Source organism: Mastacembelus armatus, chromosome 10 (assembly GCF_900324485.2).
Source record: "Mastacembelus armatus chromosome 10, fMasArm1.2, whole genome shotgun sequence".
Taxonomy (NCBI): domain Eukaryota; kingdom Metazoa; phylum Chordata; class Actinopteri; order Synbranchiformes; family Mastacembelidae; genus Mastacembelus; species Mastacembelus armatus.
In genome coordinates, this window is record NC_046642.1 from 17329786 (window position 1) to 17351619 (window position 21834).

Genomic DNA, 21834 nt, shown 5'->3' on the forward strand with positions numbered 1-21834 from the left:
GAGATTGTACTCAACAGGTAAATCAGAATAACCGAAAGATTTTACAGATGGTTGTCCATGAGGCCATTTGATATGATGGTGTAACTTAATAACTTTTCTTTTTTGCAAGTGTGTGGGTGGGTGGGTGTGTGGGTGTGTGTGTGTGTGTGTGTGGGGGGGGGGGTAACTCCCCCGGGTGATAACTCCCCCGGGTGATAACTCCCCGGGTGATAACTCCCCGGGTGATAACTATCTGCTCACTTTAATAGCTCAATAACTGGAATCAAACATCACGGGCTAGTTATGTATTAAACCTTGTACGTGGTATGGACTGTGGCAGTTGATGCTCTGTCCTTACTTTTGCAATATATTGTTATGTCATGTAGTATACAGTAAATTAACCTACCAAGACATTTTGTGTTAATCAGGAATGATAGACATGGTTGAACAGATGTCAGTTAAACAGATTATTATAAGCTTTTGGAAAACCTGTTAAAATTGAGATTTAATCCTGTCATGCAGTTTCTGATGCAGTTTCCAACTTATACTGAGACACTTGTGACAAGATGTTTCTTTCCCCCCTGCAGTGCGAACCCAGTTGAGGCACTGTGATCTGATTGCTTGTGTTGGATACCCCGAAAAGCTGGCGATTCTGAAAAATCCATCTGATAAAGAGCCACTAACGCAGCAGCCCCCATTGTGATGAGAAACTGAGGCATGAAGAACAGAGGTAATGCTGCATATCTGGAAAACAGTTTAATAAAATGTACAGACAGTCACCCATGTAAAACGAAAACTTTTCTTGAATTCTGTTTACTAAAAATACATGTGATAGTACCAAAAAATAGAAATTATATAACAATGACCTTTGTGACTGTGGAAATTGTGCCCTTTGTTTGAACAAGCCACGGACATATGTATGTGCATAAATTAGCATAGAGAAACACAGATAGGCACAAACACCCCTATTAAGCCTGGTGCTGGTATGTGTCAGAGTCCTGCAGGGTGTAGCAGACAACACTGGCTCTGGGCTTCTGAGCTCTGGTCTGTGGCATCAATGAGCAGCAGTGGAAAGTGTGTATGATGGGTAATCATCTCCTTCACACCAGGAAAACTCTACAGCATGGTCGCACACACGCACAAAAAGAGATAATGCTAACCAAATGACACAGCGCAGCCCGAGTCAGTGTCAGACACTCCCCTGAGGTGTGCCACAAGATGCAAACTAGTTCACTCTGAAACATTTTAATAACAGCCATCGTTTTCAGTTTACCTTGGTGTTGTTGAGGCTGTTGCCAAGGGAATAGGTGTTGCCTTGGTTACGGATCTTAATGTTGTAAACCTTTCCTTGTTTCAACAGCATGAGGGTATAGGGATGTTCAGCAGAGACTTTTGAACTGTCCCTCACCACAAATGCCCCGTCCTTAAAGACACAAATACATGCAGATACATAGTTGGTTTAATATGATATTGCAAATAAATTCTCATGAAATTTTAGTTGCTTGTTTGAATATATATGTGTCTGTGTATCTGCCACAGAAAGAATGGATAGGATGTGTAAGATGCAGCACCGGACCTTGTTCACCTCTCTGAGAGCAACTTCGGCTTGATCCCTGGCTACCTTCCCTCCATACCAGCTGGGATCCAAACCCGGTGTGCACTATAGGACAGACATAGTAAAAAGTAAACCCACCCTCTTCTTGTTTCTCTTTTGACAGAATGACAGAATAGTGCTTTATATAGTTGTAGTGAAAGAATTGTAATACATACTTAAAATTTTTAGTGCATATGAAATAAATGTAATTTCTTGAGCTTTTACAATAGACATAAGGGTCCTTTTTTGTTGTATTGCCTACTTGTTACAATGTTGCCATCTGCTGTTTCCCTTCTGAAAGTGGTCAAGGTATGTAACTGCACAGAAAAGCTCACCCTTAATTTTATGTGTGTTCTCCTGCTTTAGTATATGCAGAGATTGTGGCTTCAGTGTGATTCCAATTTTGATTCTCACCTTTCTTGATTCCGGTACTGTATTAACAGGTTGCGTGAGAGCTGGGGGCGTTGGTGTGAATTTAGTTGTTCTGGGAATACAAAGATAAAATAGAAGAGAAGTTATAAAATAATTGCATTACCCAGATAGAAGGGCATGCTACCCTTAAATTATATTGTCCTTGTACCTCTTAGATACATCATGTTTGGGAGGCTTTGGTGAATGGTGCCTGCTGATAGATGAACCAGGAGCTATGACAGCACTGCCATCTTGTGGACATTATGAAGAGAAATGTAAAATTGAGAGAATAATGCAACATTTGACCGTTGTTTTCACACGTTGTTCGCAACTGTTTCAACCATTCCTAAATACTACATAGCTGGCAGCACATACTTAATTTTGGAAGGTCTTTCTGGGATGGGCCAAGTTGTGCAGGCTTCTTGTTCCTGCCAATCTGCAGATTGGGTTGGCTGGCTGGTGTTAGGAACAGAAAAAGTATGATTTACATTGCCTTAAATCTTCTGTACCAGAGGCATTATGCATCAGCCATGAAAACATTAAAAATCAGCATCAAGCTAGGTGTTTGTGGGGTATTGAAATATACATTGACCTGGTGTTTTCAAACGTCTTTGAGCGGCATGGTTTATTCTTGGTGGGCAAGGAGTTTTTGGCATCCTTTCTGCAGGGGAAGGATAAAAAAAAAAAAAAGGATCTTCTCACATGCACATAGACACAGTGACTAAATTAGGACACATAAGCACTACGTCTGCTCTCAAAAAAGCATGTAAAGAGAAAAGCTTCACAATTTACTTAGTACTTAGTTTTAATATGATGGCATATCTTTGTGCACAGCACTGTCGTCATGGGTGCTTTCTGTTACCTCTGGAGTGAGAGGCCTGAAGTTTAACCTCTTTCTGCCGTGACTTCACAGTGTCTGCCAGGGCTGTCTTTTCTTGTTGCTGAGGTGTTTCTGGCTCGATCATAGCACAGATATAGGTTTCATCTCCTTCCTCTTCATCTAGACCTTCACAGACTTGATCAGTTTCACTTTCCTGACCACAATCATACATGTGAGACAAGTAGTGCATGAGTGTCAGTCAGATCAAAGAATATCGTTTTATGAATTGTTGCTCCAGTTGTATGCTGGATACGATGCAACATTTTAAATAAATTATAATTACCTACATAACTTTAGGCTAATAAAAACAGACAATTTTAATAATGGCTTTTAACTTTGCACTTACACACTCATCAGAATCCCGAACTCCTTTGTCTTGTGTACACACTGAAAATACACAGTAAAAATAGAATCAGGGCCAAGAAAAGATTGTTTCATAACAGTGTTATAAATACAATTTAATTAAGTGTCTTTTACCTTGCTTTGGATACGTATGTGCCCTTGAGCTGCACAAAAATATCAATTTTCAAAAGACATGCATTGTTGTTGAGTTAGGTAGACATTCAGTTGAAGCTATATAATAAAATCTTCTTACTCAGGGCACAATGTCCTCTTCTCCCCTTTTTTGATTTCAGTTTGGATCTTAATGATTTTTCTATAAAATGACACGATAATAAATGTAAAACATGAAGCAAAATATTTTCAGGATTATAGTACTGCCCTGCACTATTACTGCTAATTGTGGTCCATGTGTATCACAAGCTGATAACAGCCTAAAGTAGATAAAGCTTAAAGAGAACATATTAATTTTTATGCATGCCCACAGTGAACATGCACCTTAACAGTTATTGAATAAAGCATTGTGTCAGTCATTATGTTTGGAAAATTGTTTCAACAGAAGAAATATATTTTCAGGGACTCACGGAAGATAAATAGTGGGGAACACTTGGAGGTCACACTCTGTCATTTTCTAGTAAGAGTAAATGTGAATTATTATGAAAAAATCAGTTACTTGGAGCATTTCAGTAAAGGAGACAAGACGCGGTAAGACGTTAAGGCTTACCATGAACTCTGCTCCAGTAGTGCTGTTCTTCATCACTACTTTGTCACAGCCTGTGAGCTTAAGCTGAAGAGATCCCAAGATGACACACACTTAGAAACTTAGATATACATATTTCACTGGGCAATTCAAAGTGAATATTTTCACATTTTAGCTGGAAAATATAAATAGTGATACAATCACAAGTGATAGAAAAAATTTCAACCTCAGTGTGAAGTTACATATTTGATACTCACCTTTCTCATGTAGTCAGCTAAGCTTTGTGGATTCCATCCCATCACCTCCACTTTGGAAGGAAACATATTGAAGCTTATGTTGGGTTTTGCAAGTATCACAAATGTTGAAAAAGATGAAGGGTTTACTAGATGACCTTGTTTTGCAGTGGGATCAAAAAAAGTTGGTCTTTGGCCTAGCTTACAAAATGAAGGTTTAGAATGAGTTGTTCCGCTTTTAATAAGAACACCTGTGACGTGTTCATTATTTTTGCATTGACTAAAAGTAGAAAGTCTCAGAGCTCAAAAAGTACCTGCTATCTATTAACAGATGTACATGTACTGCAGATTATGCGTGTGTCTAAACAAAGAGCCTGCTCATTTCCTTTTACATGAAGGCTGCTGCAGAAATGAGTCCATCTGTGGTTGTTTTGACAGTTTTTGTGTCAGATTAATGTCACGTTGTGAACTCATACATGCTTTTTATTTTAATTTGTAGCATGGAGTTGTTGAAGGCTGTGTCAGGTCCTGTATCCCAGTCGCAGCCTGTCCTGTCTCAGGCCTCACACCCAGGTGAGAGAGGAGGGCAGTCAGGAAGAATGGGTGATCAATCACGCTCAGATCCCCCCAGACCTCAAGGCATGTCTGGGTGAATACATGAGTCACTGCAGGGGGTCTGTGTGGGAGATCACCCCCTTCCCCTGTTATCCCTCTCTTTACTGATTAAGAACCCCCCCCTCCCACCCAAAAAAAAATACAATACTACTGTGGAGGAGAAATGAAATACAGTACATTTCTAAAGCAATGCAATGGGTGCACTACTTTTAGCAGTAATAAAATCCACGTGAAGTTCAGAAAACCAGGTCGTTTTTAAAGCTTTTTTAAATGCACATTCACAAAGTAGAAAAATACTGAAAAAAATGAGAAGGACAGAAAAAGTTGTATTTTTCAAAAAATAAATCACACAGTTTTTCAAAGAAGAAAATGTTTATCTGCAGATTCTAAAGGAAGGAAGACTCAGTGCCATCAGAGCACAGCCAAACAGCAGCATCATATGGTACCAATATGGAACCAATAATATTCCCAGTGGAGAACAGAGATAAGGGTGGATTGGTGAGGACCTCCAGTGGGGTGAAACCTTCATTAACACACAGCAGGACAGAAGGGGAAATGCAGGACATCCCCAGAAGCAAACAGACAAATGGGGAAGAAAAGGAGGTGGTGGGTTGGTCTGTGAGAGTGTAGTTTCTCGACTTTTCTGTCCTTTCTAGTAAGACCTGTTTCATGTGCCCCAGCCTCATCTTGTCTTAAAAAACTCACTTTTACCCACATGAGATTCATTTTCTATGTATCAGAGTGTGCTTATTTTGGTGTTGGTGTTTTTCAGCACATGAGCTTTGATTTAATCAGGGATCAGTGTAAACTATGTTGACAATAATGTTAAAGAATCTATAGAGTGACACTGGTTAATCAACTGTATAATGTATATTCCCTTTACTGCTTCTAAAAGTAACTGATCTGTAAAAAAAAAGAAAAAGTGAAACAGCGTCCTTTTTATTTGACCCCCTCTCACTCCCCTGGACATGGACCCCCTGATGAAGGTAATATCCATACCATCACTCATGTGGCTGAGACAGTGGCAGATTTATGACATGTCCAGCTGAGAGGAAGATTTTTGGAGATACAGGGGGCAGAGGAAAAAGGGAGGCAAATGATTAGCTTCTTTAGACACAGATAGGCCAGGGGGCGGAGATGAGGTTTCTCTCAGACCTAATTGCGTGCAAATTATAAGACTAGAAATTAACTTGCATTCAAGGTGAAATGTGAGTCACACTTATTTATAAAAGTCTCCCCACTGGATTTACTGTGTAATAACTGGACCCCAGTGTGACCCATTTTGCTGAGAACCAGTAACTCGGGATTTCTATTACAGTTTGCCAGTGCGTTTCCCCCTTAAGCTTTGATGTACTGTGATAGATTTGCATTACTTCAGGATGTGACAATGACTGGAATAGGCATTATCAAGCTAAATACCATCCGACTTCAAGCAGTGGAAATACTTCCCTTAATTTGTCTTTCAAAGCCTCGCTGCTCTTTGAATGAAATCAATACACGTTGACATCAAAGTGATAGTGGATCAACGCTGGATCAACACCTTGTCTAGGTGGGAATGTCACCATGTTATCCATATAATCCTCTGTTAAGTGTATTCAAGCCATTCTTATTCTAATAGACCCAAGTTGAGTGCCCCATGTCATGAACTCCAATGACTGGAATTTAATAACTAAGTTGTTAATCAGAATAAAACGCCGAAATCTTTGTTTTATTTTATTAATGCAAGGCACGGTTTTAATAAATAGACACTCAGGTATTTATACATAAAGAAAGGAATGAAAAGTGCAAAAATGAAACATCTTCAGAACAGATTTCTCTTTTTTTTTTAAATGTTCATTTGGGTCCACGATATCTCCGTTTATAGCCGTGCCCGTCAGCACCTTCCCTCTTGGCGCACACGTGTTTGACTATAACCTGGGAGCAGTCCTCGCAGTTCACTTTGCAGCACCAGTGGAATTTGCAGTTGCAGCTGCTCACTACTTCCGTGCGCTTCTCTTCCACCCTCAGGCCGCATTCATGGCACAGCCTGCGGCAGCTCCTCTTTTCCCACTGGGTTAAACTCTCTCCATGCTGCACGCACTCCCGGCCCTCAGTACCGTACAGCCCCAGGCTGATGTTTGTCCTGCAGTAGTCTGGGGAATCCTCCAGGTAGATGAGCTCTGTCAGGGCGATGCTGCCTAACGCATCCGCGATAACGCCTCGGTTGTCCGCGCTGTTGCCAGCCCGCATGCGTGTTTTGTCGATGTCCAGTTTTTGAGCCTGACTGTGCTTAACCTTCAAGTAGTTGCCGATTTCTCTGAAGTCACTCAACTGTGTCCAGCAGGTTTGGACACTGCAGCTCTCGGACATGCCGTGACATCTGCAGATGCGCTTCAATGTTGCCTTCACGGCCTGATGGAAACCATGAAACGTTAATTCCTCTCAACAAGTGAAGTATAACGCCAGATTGATGTTTACGGTGTGAAGACACTTACCAGCCTCCCGGCCTCATTGTTGTGCAGGTTGACAGCAGCCCTTGAGTCCTGACCTGTCTCCTGCCCATCCACATACTGTCTAGAAATCTTCTCCCCAAATTCAATGTTGTCACTGCATCCACCCCATAACCAGCCACGACCACCTGCACACAAACACACTTAAAATCAGATCTGCTACTTTAAACCTCTAAACGCAATTATCATACTTCTAAATCCAAATTTCGTCCATAGCAGGCCACAGCAGCTTGTTAGAAATAAAATGGGATTTTTGCTGTCACTCACCAACTTTCCCGTTCTTTGAAACATCACAGCCACAGTTGTCGAGGTCTCCCAGACTGCAGTTCCTCGTTAGAGTGTACATGACCCCCGCTGCACTGATGGCGTGGACGAACGAAGTCTCTCTGGTCGCTGTAAATGAGCAAAATGACATGGATATAACATATAGTGCAAACGCATGTTAAATTCATCACGTGTGTCAAGCTGTACGGAAGTCAATAAGTGGCCTATTAAAATGGACCCTTAATTGTCATAAACTGATGAGGTGCCCGTTTAACATTTTTTTTATTATCATTATTATTTTCCATTGACTGTACACATGGAAGTGTGTTTACCATCATAACCTACCGCGTCTGAGTCCTTTCGGCTGAGTTGCGCTGTCAGGACAGTTCCATCTATCCCACGCAAACTGGTGTTTGCACTCCTCAATCCCACTCTGTGTGCCCACCTGCACGCTTCTTGCATAGGTGAGATAGGCCTGCAGGGGAAGTAGTAGCAGTTGTGAGTTATGATTTGACCCGAATTATTATCCTTAACGATTCAGAATAATAAAACGAGAAAAAAAAAACCAAGTAAGTGACTGTTTACCTTGGGTCCCGTCATAAGAAGGTTACTTGCCACCCTGAGAAGACGATATAGGATAAATATTGCGATCAAGCCATCTATCAGTTATAAAATAAGTATATAAAATACACAGGCAAAGACAGTCTCTTACCAAGCATGTGCCGGAAATATTTTGGATAAAAGAGGCAAAACCCAGAATATTGAATACGCCATGTTCATCAAAACGATTAACTCTGACCGTGTGAACAGATGTAGTTATTTTGACCCGGTGTGCTGCAACTTTCTACTTTATATGAGTGGAGAACAAATGGAGCTCCTGTTCTTTGTCCCTCAGGTCCGAGAAAGCCGATTGGATGACAGCTTCAGGAAACGCCTATATGCGCACTTCAAAGGAGGCATTAGGCCATAGTTTATTTTCTACTCCAAGATGTATGACACTGAGGCACCAATATACAAATAACAGAATCAAGATTACTTCACTCACAATCGGAGCCGATCTGCATTTTAATAAATTTATTAGGGAACATTTGAATAAAAAATACATTTTCAAAAACATAATTTGATTTATATACAAAATGAAATCCATAACATAAAGTGCATTAAAAAGCTTGTGATAGTTCAAAATGAAAATTCTGGCATTACGGAAACGCTTACTGCGTATTCATGTTCATAACGGGATAATAAAAGTGATGAGCATGCTGGACTCTATGGTCTGCGCAGCAGATGGCACTCAGTGCCGGCGCTCGCTATGCCTGCGCTTAGTTTGGTTATGTGGTTTCCTCCCAGTGGTGTAACGGGTACAGTAATATTTAGTAACAACTTGTGTGCATTTTTCACACTTCACTGTGCAGCACCAGTAGAACTTGCAGTTACAGCTGCTGACAACCTCAACGCGTTTCTCCACTACTCTGAGGCCGCATTCATAGCACAGCCTGCGGCAACTCTTTTTTTCCCATTGGGACATGTTCTTGTCGCCCTTCAGACACTCCCGACCCTCTGTGCCCTGAAATCCCACGCTCTGGTTCTTGACGCAATAATCTGGAGAATCCTCCAGGTAAACGAGTTCCGTCTGAGGGATCCCACGAAATGCGTGTGCGATGGCTCCCCTGGTGTCCGCGCTGTTCCCGGCCCTCGCAGGCTTTTTATCCATCTCCAGTTTCTTTGCTTGTTCATGCTTCATCTTCAGGTAGTTGCCCACCTCCCTGAATTCGGCCAGCTGCATCCAGCAGGTTTGGATGCTGCAGCTGCCAGAGACTCCGTGACACTTACAGGCTTTCCTCATGGTAGCTTTGACTGCCTGCCAAAAGAATGAGAGTGTTAGTTGGAAATAAACATTCTGTTTCTTATGGTTTTGAACCTATGCATAAATGCGTAAATGTAAATATACGAAGTGAGTCTGTTTTAGATGCTCTCACTCATTTATTTATTAATACATGTGTGAAAATGAAAACATATAGTCAAATTCGAAAGGCTTTCAGTAACAGTCAAATCCGATCTTACCAGTCTGCCAGCCTCGTTGTTGTGCAGGTTCACTGCTGCCCGCGAGTCATGCCCATCTTCTAATGCATCCACAAACTGTTTGGAGATCTTCTCTCCCAACGCCACATTATCACTGCAGCCTCCCCATATCCAGCCGCTACCACCTGTGGGTTGAAAAAATTGCACATTATTCCAGTGTAATATTAAATGTCCATTATGAATTGTTTAGTTTCGCAATATAGATATAATCTCATAGAGCGTATATGTACCTGTCTGTCCAATTCTGGAGTCATCGCAACCACAGTTGTCAAAGTCCCCCATACTACAGTTCTTGGTGAGCGTGTACATCACTCCAGCCGCGCTGATGGCATGGACAAATGAAGTCTCCCTTGTGGCTATAACAGATGACAAAGAAAAAACATTTCGGTTTTATTTTGGCATTAGAATAATAGAATTCGGCACCATAAATACACAACGGCTGCGCTCAGATACTGTGCGTAAAAGACGCATTCATAGAAGTATTTCTGGGGATTAATGTGGAAATAATTTGGGGTATGTTGGGTGTTCAGTCAGTGTGTTTTCAGCCTGGGTTTTAAAGTTTATGTTTGTGTTCTTTCTTCGACGGAGATCAGCATCACGGCACCTTCTCTGCAGAGGTGACAGTTGCTGGAATCCTAACGCTACATTTCATGCATAATGCATAATGCATGTATGTGGATACAAATGTCTTACCACTTCGAAGTCCGTTGTGTGTGGATAGTTGCAGTGTGCTCTCTGGGCAGTTCCATCTCTCCCACCTGAACTGGTGTTTACATTCTTGTATTCCACTCCGTGCGCCCACTTGCACACTGCTGGCATAGGTCAGAAAAGCCTTGGGAAAGACAGGATTGTTTTTCGTTATTCAATGCAACTAATAGCAAGAAGTGTTTCCAATTACAAAATCAGCAAATGTATTGCATATGAATGCCCCCAAAGAGGTTTTATAGAGCCGGGATAGTCAAAAATGTATTTACCTTCGGTCCAGTCATGAGGAAATTGTTCACGGTCCTAGAGAGAAAAAAAAAAACAAGACAGCCACGTTAATTTCATGTTACTGCACCACCAGCACATACACATGACACTATCTAATATGTTTTTTTTTTTTTCAAAATAACGCGTCATACCAAGCTGATGCGCACTGAAAATGACAGCACAAGGACAGAACCAAGGCTGTGAAAAGGGTCAGCGGTCCCATTTCAGCTGTATTCCAAGCGGAGGCCTCTTTGCGCGTATTCCAGATGTAAGCACCAAGAGAGAAGAAGACAACTGGAGTTGTTGCCTGACTAGACGCTGATGATATTTATATGGTCTTGGTTCTTTGATTGACAGATTTGTCCTGCAGGTAACGATTCACTGTGAAAATGTGTCAACGACATTGATTGCCGCGTTCTACAGACAAATAGGAGCCATCGGTGCATAAGTGCACTTCAAAGACGTGAGGCAGACAGTTAAACAGCCCCTCATTCATTCACCTGTCGTTCCCAGGCTTGAATCCTTATATGCTTTCCCACGAATTGAAACATAGCGCTAAAATTAGATCAGTCTCATCACCCCACTTGAACATTACTAACATGACTGCTGAATTAGCCCTACAATCGTTTATTTATAGGCCTATGCTATAAATTGAGAATTTTAAAATGATGCCAGGTCAACAACATTATGCCTCTATAGGCTGTTAAGCTACCACATAATTCCTGCAGTGTTATGGGATTTGACGAGGGGTTGTCTGGGGCCACAAAAATAGGTACAAAACATAAATTGATTTCCCAAACTACATGAAGTTGGCTTCCTAATAAGGAAAAATCAGTACTGAATGACGCCATGAGACCCCATGTGTAATTGGAAACGTTTGGGAAATGGCACCAGTGTCCCACGGGGAACGACACTGACTACAAGCCATAAAGTCTTTCAGGAGCTGACGGTATATAGTCATGTAAATACCGCCTCACACATCGGCGACATTGGCAACGTCGTGATAATAGGATAATAGTTGTTTCCCTGTGAAGCAACTTCGTGTGAAAACAGTCTGGAAAGTTACAAGAGTATAAAAACATAAAAGCTTTAACGTTTCAACAATGGAATTGTAAGTTAGGATATTGCATCTGTAATCGTTTTATACTATATGGTTGTTTAGACCTGTAGAATTTTGAACAAATCCCGAAAACTTGACTCATAGATCATCCGTGATAGAAATGTAGGATTAGGATATCTAGCACTTACTCCCATTACATTTCATTCTGCTGATTACCTTCCTTGATTTAGCATAATTGGCTCCTACCATCATCAACAGTAATCATGGCAGTTTCTGCCATTTCATACCCATAGAGTGATTTGATGGGAAAGAAGTTATCAAGTGAATGATTAACATTACAGTTTTTACATTAGATTGCTTACACTTGTCAAATCCCCCTTTAAACCACTCAAAATCCCTTAAAACAACAATTCACTCAGCGCGCAGGACAATAGACCGGCGGCTGGGCGAGGCCCTCCACACAATAGCGGTGAGCTGTAGGTGACGATAATCCTTACTAATTAGAGATCACCCACATTCATTCTGCCATATGACTGAAACCTAGAGCCCCTCATCACCTGGCTGGGAAGTAATGCCGGGCGATTAAAAATCAATCTGGGGAGCTACATACTTTAACCTTGACTGAAGGCTCCTTTAACGATTTTTAATGAGTTAATAAGGCGCAAACAATAGTGGTTTATCCAGCTGGGGCGTGTATCGACAAGGACACTAGATGTCACATAAACATCGAAACTCGTTAGGCTGTGTAAAGAAAAGTCGTTTTATTAGTAGTAGTTTGATTGGTCTGCTATTAATTTGAACCCTACAGGACAAATGAGAAATCTTGGCTCATCTGCCAGGTTTTATTATCATTATGAATAATACACCAAAACGTTAATATTCATAACAATAATTGAAGTGTTCCGCATTTCATATTCAAGCTCAAATCTTTGTAAAACTGTAAAACCAAACGAGGAAGCTTCAGGGTCAGGGCTGTACTTAAAATAACATGTAAAATAACCAGTAAAATGCGCGTTAATTAATTTGCTCCAACAGACATTTCAGACACATTAGGTTGTGCCCAGTGCGTTGATGGGTGATTAACGACAGTGCAACGTGAGAGAAATGGAGCAATAAAGGATCAGGAAGTGACAACTTCGACAGGCCGAGGAAGGGGCGCAGGCCTGGTGACGCCAGGCAGGGACACCAGCGGGACATTTTCGACTGTAAATGACTGTTGCAGTAGTGCTGCTGTGCAAGAAAAGATGATGAAGCTTTTAACATAAGTGACATGAATAGTTTTTCATTTATCTGTTAACTTCATACAAAGTGCAGTAAAGGGAACAAAACATAAATCTAATCAGTATTTGCGGCTCTCCCCTTTGGCCAGCAGCAGTTGTCTGGTTTGACCTACGCACAGTTTCTCCTGGTACTTTGCAGCACCTTGGAGAAGCTGCAGCAGTTCTGTAGGTTCAGGCTGTCCCAGTGTTTCTGTAGCTTCATGTGATCCCAGACTGACTACACACTGCCCAGATCCAGGCTCTGTGGGGGTCAGACCATCGGCTGCAGGACTCCTGGCTCTTCTTGCCCCTGAAAATAATTCTTCATGAACTGTACTGGGTACTTTATGGGCTAGTTGTCATATATATATATATAGGACAACTAGCCCATATATATATATATATATATATATAGGACAACTAGCCCATATATATATATATATAGTATATATGTGTATGTGTGTGTGTGCTTGATAGCTTGTACTGATGTAATCTTAGCAATGCAGACCTTGCAATAAAGTGGTAATAAATGATTAGTATTGAAAAGATGGTTATTGTAGCGTTATTGATTAGTGTTATTTTATTTTTTCCTTTTTGAAAATCTTATTAGTTACATTTTCAAATCAACTTCTTAAAAAGATGTTTTCATTAAAAATGTTTTTCCAGTATTGCTTCTTTTAAAATGCAATGTATCACTTTCTATTGACATTGCTGTAGTCACCAGTCCCCACCCACTTCCCTTCTCAGCAGGTTCAGGAACTGCTGCTTAGTGGGCTGGCTCATGTCTGCTGCAGCAACAAAATAGAAGCCCACAGCAATGCCTTGGAATGGCATGTCTTTGCTATGGGGAGGGTTACGTTAGTATTACGAATGTCCTAAAATATCTGTTGCCAGTTCTTATCCTTGGTGATTTAATAGTATACTAAAAGATGACGCCTGATTGTGCATTGAACTTTGTCTACATGTTTAAAGTGATATAGGTTAATAGGTTTCTTTAAATGAGGGCAGTACGGTGGAGTAGTGGTTAGCACTGATGCCACACAGCAAGAAGGGCCCGGGCCTCACAACTCGTCAGGAACCTTTCTGTGTGGAGTTTGCATGTTCTCCCTGTGCCTGTGTGGGTTTTCTCCAGGTACTCTGGTTTCCTCCCACAGTCCAAAAACATGTATGTCAGGTTGATTGGTGACTCTAAATTGCCCATAGGAGTGAGTGTGAGTGTGTGAGGTTGTTTGTCTCTATGTGGCCCTGTGATGGACTGGTGACCTGTCCAGGGTGGACCCCTGCCTTTCACCCAAAGAGAGCTGGGATAGGCTCCAGCAGATCCCTGTGACCCTGGTTAGGAATAAGTGGGTATAGATGATGGATGTATGGTCTCTTTAAATATTTTTAATATCAAGACCCTGACTTTGAGTATTCACTCATATACTGTAAGAAAGTGTGAATTGCACAAATGTATCCTGCAATAATTTATTAACTGTAGGCTACTGGGCAACTGCAGGCAGTCTACACAATTCATTAATATACTGTTTATTTCATGGCTGTGCATGATCAGGCCATGCCTTTTTAGTATGTGATCTGGCTTTTGAAATGCAAAAAAACTCAAAGCACGCAGACATAAAGGAGACACTAAAATGCACAGGACCAGTTCCATGTCTTCATATTTATTTCATAAAGAAAAGTAAAAAGTTTATTAAGAAAACATCCTACATGATTAGACTCTGATTGCCCCCCTGTTCGTAGACAACCCCCACCTCACCATAGCCTGGGTGCCTGCCTCACTCTCAGTTCTACGTCACTACACCACTCCCCAGTTTGGCAATATTGGAGACATGTTAGCTACAAGCTAACAGTGCAACACAGGCATCCAGGCTAACGTTTTCTACCCACGTGGTAAGAGAGCCCCCATGTGAGGATGTCATATACCCTTACAGCACCCTAGGGGGCTCAAGAGCACCCTTATCTGAAGACAAAGTAAGAGATTCAAATACTGTGATAATCAAAAGAAAGTGCTTTTTGCTGTGGCATCTCAGCTTTGTTTTTTCATGTGCTCAGAAGTCAAGGTGTGGCATCGCCTTTCCTCTCTTGCTCAATGGCTGTAAAAAAAGAGAATAAGATACTGTCAGTCAGCAGACTCAAGCTGATTATAGGAGAGCATGCTGCTTTTTGATTGGCTGTCTATCAATAATGGGCTGATGTTGCAGCAATTTGTTTATGACTGCTGTGCTTGCTGAACATGTGGTCTTCTGACAGCACTGGAGGTGACGAGTAATAGTAAAATTCAACATAGTGCAGAAACACACATACACACAAGGGCCACTCACTCTCTTTGGTCGGCAGAGGGTTTTTTTCTTTTGTCTCTGTCTTCTTCAGCTTCGTCTTGTCAAAACGGGCGATCTCAGTCATGTCAGGTTTATCAGACATTTTGACTGTGAAAGATGAGAAAGATACCTGAGCACACATCACTGACCTTTCCGGTCAGTCATCATGTTGGCAATGCAGCATAACGTAACACACTGCATTAAAGTTATTAGATATATATTTGAAATTTTATAAGCGGTTTTTGAAAAGTCATCAGTGGCGCTGTCAAAGATCTTCAGGTCTGAGACCATTTAAAATAATCTCTGTAGCTGATTTTACATGAAGGGAGTGGCTATAATATGTGCAGCTCAGACATGGATATCTGTGTGGGAGGCGGCTGTGTCCCACACGTGCTCTGTCTTGATATTCTCTCCAAAATGCCTGTGTAGCTAACATGCCTATTTTTACCCAGCTGTCTATTCTTTCCTTTGTCTCTGCTTTTTCCTCTCTGAAGCTCGGGTCTTTGTTCTCTCCCTCCGCATCCTCTCCCTCTCTCTCTGTCTCTCTTTCTCTGCATCCACCCCTGCAGCCTCATGGATCTAGGCAATGGTCCATAGGCTCCACTGCAGTCATATTCCTGACCTAGCCTCAGGTCTGACTAATCGGTCTTGTACAGTCTGGAGCAGTGATGCCTGTTTGAACCACTGCTCTGTAATAGATTGCTGAGGAAATGTGACAAGACCACTAGCCTGCAGCCTGTCCTTTGAAAGATAAGCTGTTGAAGGGAAAAAAAAACATTTCAGTAGTCTGAATATGAATGTGGCCTTACACGATCAGTTTGACATAGCAATAGACATGCTGGGCTTCTGGCCAGAATCTTAATTTTTTATTTTTTTGTAAAAGAGGCACACAGGATCGTTTCTCCATTACTGTGAGCTAAATGGTGTCTATATCCACTTCTCCCAAGTCTTGACAACAGTCATAATATCACCTTTTTAAATTCATCAGTGAGCTTAATTACAAAAATATCTGCTCTAGTGTTTCTTTATCAGCACCATCATCATCATCATCAACAGCCCTCTTTCACACCAATTCACTGCTGCCATCAGCATTCAGATTCTGCTCATCCAGCCACACCCCAGTCCTTTGTCTGACTCCTAGTAAAACATAATCAGAGCAAGACACAAAGGCACAGACAAATGAAGAACATACTGAAGGCTTTCTTACCGGTGTTCTGCACAGCACTGTGCTAAAATCCACCAGTGGAGAGAACAGGGATGGATAGAACCACCGAGAAGGAGAACAGAGAGCAATACGGAAGCTGAGAGAATCTGCCGGTGTGTGCACGCCTGCCTGCATCCAGGGTGTGGGTATAAGAGCGAGGGAGGGGGAGGGGGGGGGGGGGAGTGAGACAGTAGAGAGAGCGTGACTGAGAGCTTGGTCAGCCTGGCAGGGAGGGACCTGTCATCAATATTAATGTTCCTGAGGGAAAAGACTGGAGGAAAGCAACCAGTGATAGGAAACAGCTGTGCTGGTTAGCTTCTGCGATATTATGTTAAATCGTTTAGGTAAAACACTGTGTGTATTTTGCAGTGCCTTTGCTGAAATGGTTGTGGACGTGCTGCATGAGATGGTGAAAAGAAGATTTTGCCTCCTGATCATGATGGTCTATATGAACATTTCTTTTGTGTCTTTCTCTTGTGACTGCAGCATTTCCATATCCCTACACTATTATGCTACAAACTTCAACTGTGTCAATGATATAGTATAATTCATCCATCCATCCATCCATTATCTATACTTGCTTATTCCTATTTAGGGTCACAGGGATCAGCTGGAGCCTATCCCAGCTCTCTTTGGGTGAAAGGCAGGGGTACACCCTGGACAGGTCACCAGTCCATCGTGGGGCACGGTAGAATACACTTACCACCAACTAACACATTCCTACGTACCTGTTCTTATACAGGATTACAGCTGAACTGCAGATTAGATAACAAAGAGAACATTAATCAAGCCAATAATAAAATACTTTTTTTAAATGGAAAAGTGCAAAACAATGCTGCATCTGTCTTCTCAAATGTAAATATTTGTTTCTTTGAAATTTATAGTGTTGGTAATAAGAAATTTGTGAGTTTCTACATTTACAGATAATTTATAAAGTGTCAACTAGTTTTTCTTATATAAACTGTCAGTAATAATTTTGACATTTATCATGTAGAGTTGTTATTCACATTGTTTTATAGATGGTTTTAACATTATTTGTCACATCTTTTATTTTGGAGTGATCAAGCAGCTCTTGATTACATCAACCTCTAATAAGGCTGTGATGTGAGCTCATGGGCCTTTGCTGACATCATGAGACCCACTGGTTTTTATTCTTTAATCTTCCCACCCTGCTGATGCCAGCTTCTGAAGACATCTATCTCAGAATAGACAGATCTTCTCAGAAAAGCAAAGTAATCATGTGTCAACATGACCTCAACCCTTGAAATGATACAATGAGCTAGGCAAGTAGGTCCCCATTGACTGTGCTGGTAATCACTATGTTAAAGTGTGACTTCATATTCCTGGATGACTTTCACTTTTACTGGACTACATCCATGTCATAAATACTTCCATTAATAGCTCTGAGCACTCTGTAAGGAGGCTGCACCACCACCTGCTGGCTGCAGACTTGTACTGCTTCTGTTTAGAAGAGCTGTGGTGCATGTGCACTTTATAAACAAAATAAGGGATAACATGCAGCTCTTGTTATACTTTGACTTGACATGTGTCTCGCCGAATGTACGTATGTTATCTAATCATCCAGGCTAACCTGTGTGATGGCCCTACGGAGCTAATTATATTTCACAGCTCTTCAAATCACCTACTTTCCATTGAGTTGTTTGTTTCCTTGTGATATTATGGAGGGGAAAAGACCTTGTCTAAATTTGTCTGAGTCCTCTTATTAACCTTTCTTTGAAATAAAGTTCAGAGCCAAAGATGCAAACTGGAAAAGGTCAGGGTTAACAGCCAAATGACCTGTCAGACAAATCTGACAGCCCACTGCTTGTTGGTGGATAATAATAGACCAGAAAACCTTTCCTGATGTCAAGTCTGTCTCTGTGCTGTTGGACAGTGTTTAGGTGAAAGACAGTGCCAGTGTTTGACACTCCTTGAGGTCATGTCCAACACTGGCCAGAAGATGGCAGCACCATGCAGTAGTGGAGGTGTGATTCTTTGTAGCAATTCAACCAAGAGGGCCTGACACATGAAGCCTCCTCAAAACTCCTCAAACTCTTTATGCATTAATCCAAGGTGCCATAATTTGTGATTTCTGAAGCTGGTGACCCTAATGAACTTTATTTTCTGCAGCAGAGCTGTGAACCAATTTCATCATAGTTTTTGAAAACTTTCAAAGTTCTTGAAATGAGTGATAACATGAAATAATGATTTAAAGTAATGATGGATTGTCACTTCTCTTTATTTAGATACGATCACACAACACCATTTATTTATATAAACAGCTAGTTAAGTACTATTTGATCATATTTGACTAGTAAGGCTATTTGCTGCTTACAAACATTATCAGGGTGCAACACAGCTTATTGTATCAAATGCATTCAGACAAGAAATTCCACCAATTAAGTTAACAAGGCACAGCCATTAATTAAAAAGCAGGTCAGGTGACCACTTCATAAAACCTGGTTGAGAGAATGTGTACAAAAATGCCATTAAAGTAAATGGTGGTTACTTGGAGGAATCTAAAACATGAAACATGTTTTTCTTTTTTTTCCACATTTCTTTTTTTATTACACAATTATATATGTGTTATTTCATATTTTTGGTGTCTTCACAATGCATCTACAATATAAAAACAATAGAAACAAAGAAAAACACTACAGTGTAAACACAGGATGGCAGCACAGGACTGTTCTCAGACTTAGAGCAGCATTGATATGAAAATTGCACGTGGAACCATCATAATGCATTCACCCTGCAGCACTAATTAATATAACTTCTAGTAATAACTTGAATCCTAATGTCATTAATGGTGTTTTTTTTAAATCACAAAAAAGTTTGCTTATCTGTTAATAGCAAGTAGGGTTTCAAGAAAGTTAGCTCAGCGATTTTGGCAATAGATCACAGGACATGGGTCAACTGAGGTTCATGGTATTATTGTCAGTTCAGCAGCAAAGATTAACTCTTACATACTGTTCATATTCCATACCTTCACAGTATGACCTGGGTCAAACTTGACCCGGGCCAAGAATACCCTCATAATAAATGTCTATACCAAATTATGAGCTACTGGTCTTTTTATGAGAGAGTATTTGTTTTATGTTTAACACCACTCATTTGCTGTCTTTAGTCATAAACTGAGTGACTGAAATGTCAGCTCAGGATCCTCCAACCCCTCTTTTTATCTCTCTTTACTGAATAAATTGATACTTCTTTTTTTTGTTACATTGCAGGTACTTGTTTTTGCAGGTACAAGTGTCGTGCCTGACGCCCCTTCTGACCTCTAATAATAATAATAATAATAATAATAATACATTTTATTTCATGGTGCCTTTCAAAGTCTCAAGGTCACCTTACAGCCAGAAAAAAAAGAAAAACGTAGAGCATACAGCATGAAATACATAGAGTGCATTAAAACAACAATAGCAGCAATACATAAACAGAGGGCCAAAATGTAAAGGCAAAGGTGTAGAGTATCTAAGAAGTGGACGATGTACAGTATAAAGTTTATTGAAACACAGAAACCCAGAGGACAGAGCAACAATATGAAACAATATGAAACAAGCAGAGGGTAGTAGAACATCACAGGCTGGAGGTCAACAGATCAGAAGTTGAGTGAGTTAGGTGGAAAACGCTAGACGGAACAGGGGAGAACGTTCCAAAGGCGGGGCGCAGTGTGGCCGAAAGATCTAGCGCCCATGGTGGCCAGGCGCGCCGTAGAGGTGCAGAGGAGAGTGGAACCGGAGGAGCAGAGAGTACGAGGCGGAGAATTGATATGTAGTAGATCAGTGATGTATGGTGGGGCCAGAGAGTGGAGGGCTTTGTAGGTGAGAAGAAGGATTTTATAGTTTATACGGAAGGACACGGGGAGCCAGTGAAGTTGTTTAAGGACAGGGGTGATATGATGTGAGGATGGAGTTCTGGTGATGATTCGGGCAGCAGAATTTGGAGTTTGTGAAGTGATTTGAGAGGTAGACCAGTGAGGAGTGAGGTACAGTAATCCAAACGAGAGGTGACAAAGGCATTAACGAGTATGGCCGTGCTATCGATGGTGAGTGAAGAACGGATGCGATTTAAATTACGAAGATTGCTGTAGGCCGACCGGGTAGTGGTATTGATATGCTGAGTAAAGGAGAGAGTACCGTCTAGGATGACGCCCAGGCTCTTAACTTGGGGGGAGGGGAGGACAGTATTGTTGTCGATTTGAATGGAGAAGGTGACGGTTTTAGAAAGTGTGGATCTGATGCCCACGAGAAGAATTTCAGTTTTATTGGGGTTGAGTTTCAAAAAGTTATGGGTGAACCAGGATTTGATATTATGTAAGCAGGTAAGGGGGGAGGGTGGAAGATGACTTAATAAAGACTGTATGACTTCTGTTCCCCAGCCACTACTTTGCAGTCACTGATCTCTTTCAGGTTGGAACGTCTGCACAAGATGTGATCAACTTGTGTGCTCCTGCCTCCACTCTTATATGTCACCCTATGCTCCTCCTTTTTCTGAAAAAATGTGTTCACTACATCCATTTCCGTCCTTTTTGAGAAGTCTACCACCATCTGTCCTTCTGCATTCCTGTCCTGCATACCAAACTTACCCATCACTTCCTCATCACCTCTGTTTCCCTCACCAACATGTCCGTTGAAGTCTGCCCCAATCACCACTCTCTCTACCCTGAATCACCTCATTCATCTCCCTCCAGAATTTCTCCTTCTCTTCTAACTCACATCCTACCTCTGGGGCATAACCACTGACAACATTCAACATCACACCTTCAGCTTCCAGCTTCAGACTCATCACCTCATCTGACACTCTCTTCACCTCCAGAACATTCCTAGCAAAATCCTCCTTCAGGATAACTCCTACTTCATTCCTCTTTCCATCCACACCATGATAAAACAGCTTGAACCCTGCTCCTAATCTATAGGCCTTGCTACCTTTCCACCTGGTCTCCTGAACACACAAGATATCCACCTTTCTTCTCTCCATCATATCAGCCAACTCTCTAGTTTTCCCTGACAAAGTCCCTACATTCAAAGTCCCTACTCTAAGTCCTACACTCCTGCCCTTCCTCTTCTCTCTTTGCCTACAAACAAGCCTTCCTCCTCTCCTTCTCCGACCAACAGTAGTCCAATTTCCACTGGCACCCTGTAGGTCTACAGCACCAGTGGCGGCCGTGGTTAACCCGGGCCACGATCTGGTATGGAAGTCATATGTGTAATTCGCATGTTTGATTTGGCTTAAAATTTATGTCAGATGCCCTTCCTGACACAACCCTCTGCATTTACCTGGACTTGGGACCAGCACATGAAGACACTGGATTGTGTCCCCCTGTGGTTGCATTGACCAATAAAGTTTATCTTATCTTATCTAATCAAATCTAATCTAATCTAATTTTCACAGATATTGGTCAAATCTGACCCGGAACAGCCTCAATATACAATGTA

The 21834-nt window shown here is 41.4% G+C and overlaps 4 protein-coding genes across 4 annotated transcripts; all 4 read right to left on the minus strand.

Moving 5' to 3' along the window:
* Window positions 1-860: 860 nt before the first annotated feature.
* lcp2b (lymphocyte cytosolic protein 2b) lies at window positions 861-5760 on the minus strand. Its single transcript, XM_026331012.1, has 15 exons — window positions 5751-5760; window positions 4161-4294; window positions 3928-3990; window positions 3788-3834; window positions 3460-3519; window positions 3342-3370; window positions 3211-3251; window positions 2847-3018; window positions 2577-2645; window positions 2360-2440; window positions 2154-2235; window positions 1988-2057; window positions 1556-1639; window positions 1253-1402; window positions 861-1095 (listed from the first exon to the last, which is right to left on the minus strand). The coding sequence occupies exons 1-15, from the start codon at window positions 5758-5760 to the stop codon at window positions 970-972; spliced, it is 1218 nt and encodes a 405-aa protein (XP_026186797.1). The 3' UTR covers window positions 861-969.
* Window positions 5761-6584: 824 nt separating this feature from the next.
* LOC113144510 (protein Wnt-8-like) lies at window positions 6585-8310 on the minus strand. Its single transcript, XM_026330611.1, has 6 exons — window positions 8217-8310; window positions 8090-8123; window positions 7850-7979; window positions 7508-7633; window positions 7226-7368; window positions 6585-7142 (listed from the first exon to the last, which is right to left on the minus strand). The coding sequence occupies exons 1-6, from the start codon at window positions 8282-8284 to the stop codon at window positions 6585-6587; spliced, it is 1059 nt and encodes a 352-aa protein (XP_026186396.1). The 5' UTR covers window positions 8285-8310.
* Window positions 8311-8795: 485 nt separating this feature from the next.
* On the minus strand, window positions 8796-10778 carry LOC113144497 (protein Wnt-8a-like). The gene is made up of 6 exons (XM_026330593.1): window positions 10708-10778; window positions 10558-10591; window positions 10277-10415; window positions 9814-9939; window positions 9566-9708; window positions 8796-9362 (listed from the first exon to the last, which is right to left on the minus strand). Exons 1-6 carry the CDS (start codon window positions 10776-10778, stop codon window positions 8796-8798), a joined length of 1080 nt encoding a protein of 359 aa, XP_026186378.1.
* A 3741-nt stretch (window positions 10779-14519) lies between these two features.
* On the minus strand, window positions 14520-16537 carry tmsb2 (thymosin beta 2). Its single transcript, XM_026330536.2, has 3 exons — window positions 16400-16537; window positions 15196-15300; window positions 14520-14967 (listed from the first exon to the last, which is right to left on the minus strand). Exons 2-3 carry the CDS (start codon window positions 15293-15295, stop codon window positions 14930-14932), a joined length of 138 nt encoding a protein of 45 aa, XP_026186321.1. The 5' UTR covers window positions 15296-15300; window positions 16400-16537; the 3' UTR covers window positions 14520-14929.
* Between the last annotated feature and the right edge of the window lie 5297 nt (window positions 16538-21834).

What these genes read in the sequence shown, in the direction of transcription:
- tmsb2 (XM_026330536.2), bottom strand. Translation starts at nt 15,295, where the DNA reads ATGTCTGATAAACCTGACATGACTGAGATCGCCCGTTTTGACAAGACG. An exon ending in CCCTCTGCCGACCAAAGAGA is followed by an intron (nt 14,968 to 15,195) that starts GTGAGTGGCCCT and finishes CTTTTTTTACAG; the next exon opens with CCATTGAGCAAGAGAGGAAA.
- LOC113144497 (XM_026330593.1), bottom strand. Translation starts at nt 10,778, where the DNA reads ATGGGACCGCTGACCCTTTTCACAGCCTTGGTTCTGTCCTTGTGCTGT. An exon ending in ACACAACGGACTTCGAAGTG is followed by an intron (nt 9,940 to 10,276) that starts GTAAGACATTTG and finishes CATCTGTTATAG; the next exon opens with CCACAAGGGAGACTTCATTT. An exon ending in ACAACGAGGCTGGCAGACTG is followed by an intron (nt 9,363 to 9,565) that starts GTAAGATCGGAT and finishes TTCTTTTGGCAG; the next exon opens with GCAGTCAAAGCTACCATGAG.
- lcp2b (XM_026331012.1), bottom strand. An exon ending in CTACTGGAGCAGAGTTCATG is followed by an intron (nt 3,835 to 3,927) that starts GTAAGCCTTAAC and finishes TACTCTTACTAG; the next exon opens with AAAATGACAGAGTGTGACCT. An exon ending in GAAAGACCTTCCAAAATTAA is followed by an intron (nt 2,236 to 2,359) that starts GTATGTGCTGCC and finishes AATGTCCACAAG; the next exon opens with ATGGCAGTGCTGTCATAGCT.
- LOC113144510 (XM_026330611.1), bottom strand. Translation starts at nt 8,284, where the DNA reads ATGAACATGGCGTATTCAATATTCTGGGTTTTGCCTCTTTTATCCAAA. An exon ending in TTCTTATGACGGGACCCAAG is followed by an intron (nt 7,980 to 8,089) that starts GTAAACAGTCAC and finishes CTTCCCCTGCAG; the next exon opens with GCCTATCTCACCTATGCAAG. An exon ending in TTCAAAGAACGGGAAAGTTG is followed by an intron (nt 7,369 to 7,507) that starts GTGAGTGACAGC and finishes GTTTGTGTGCAG; the next exon opens with GTGGTCGTGGCTGGTTATGG.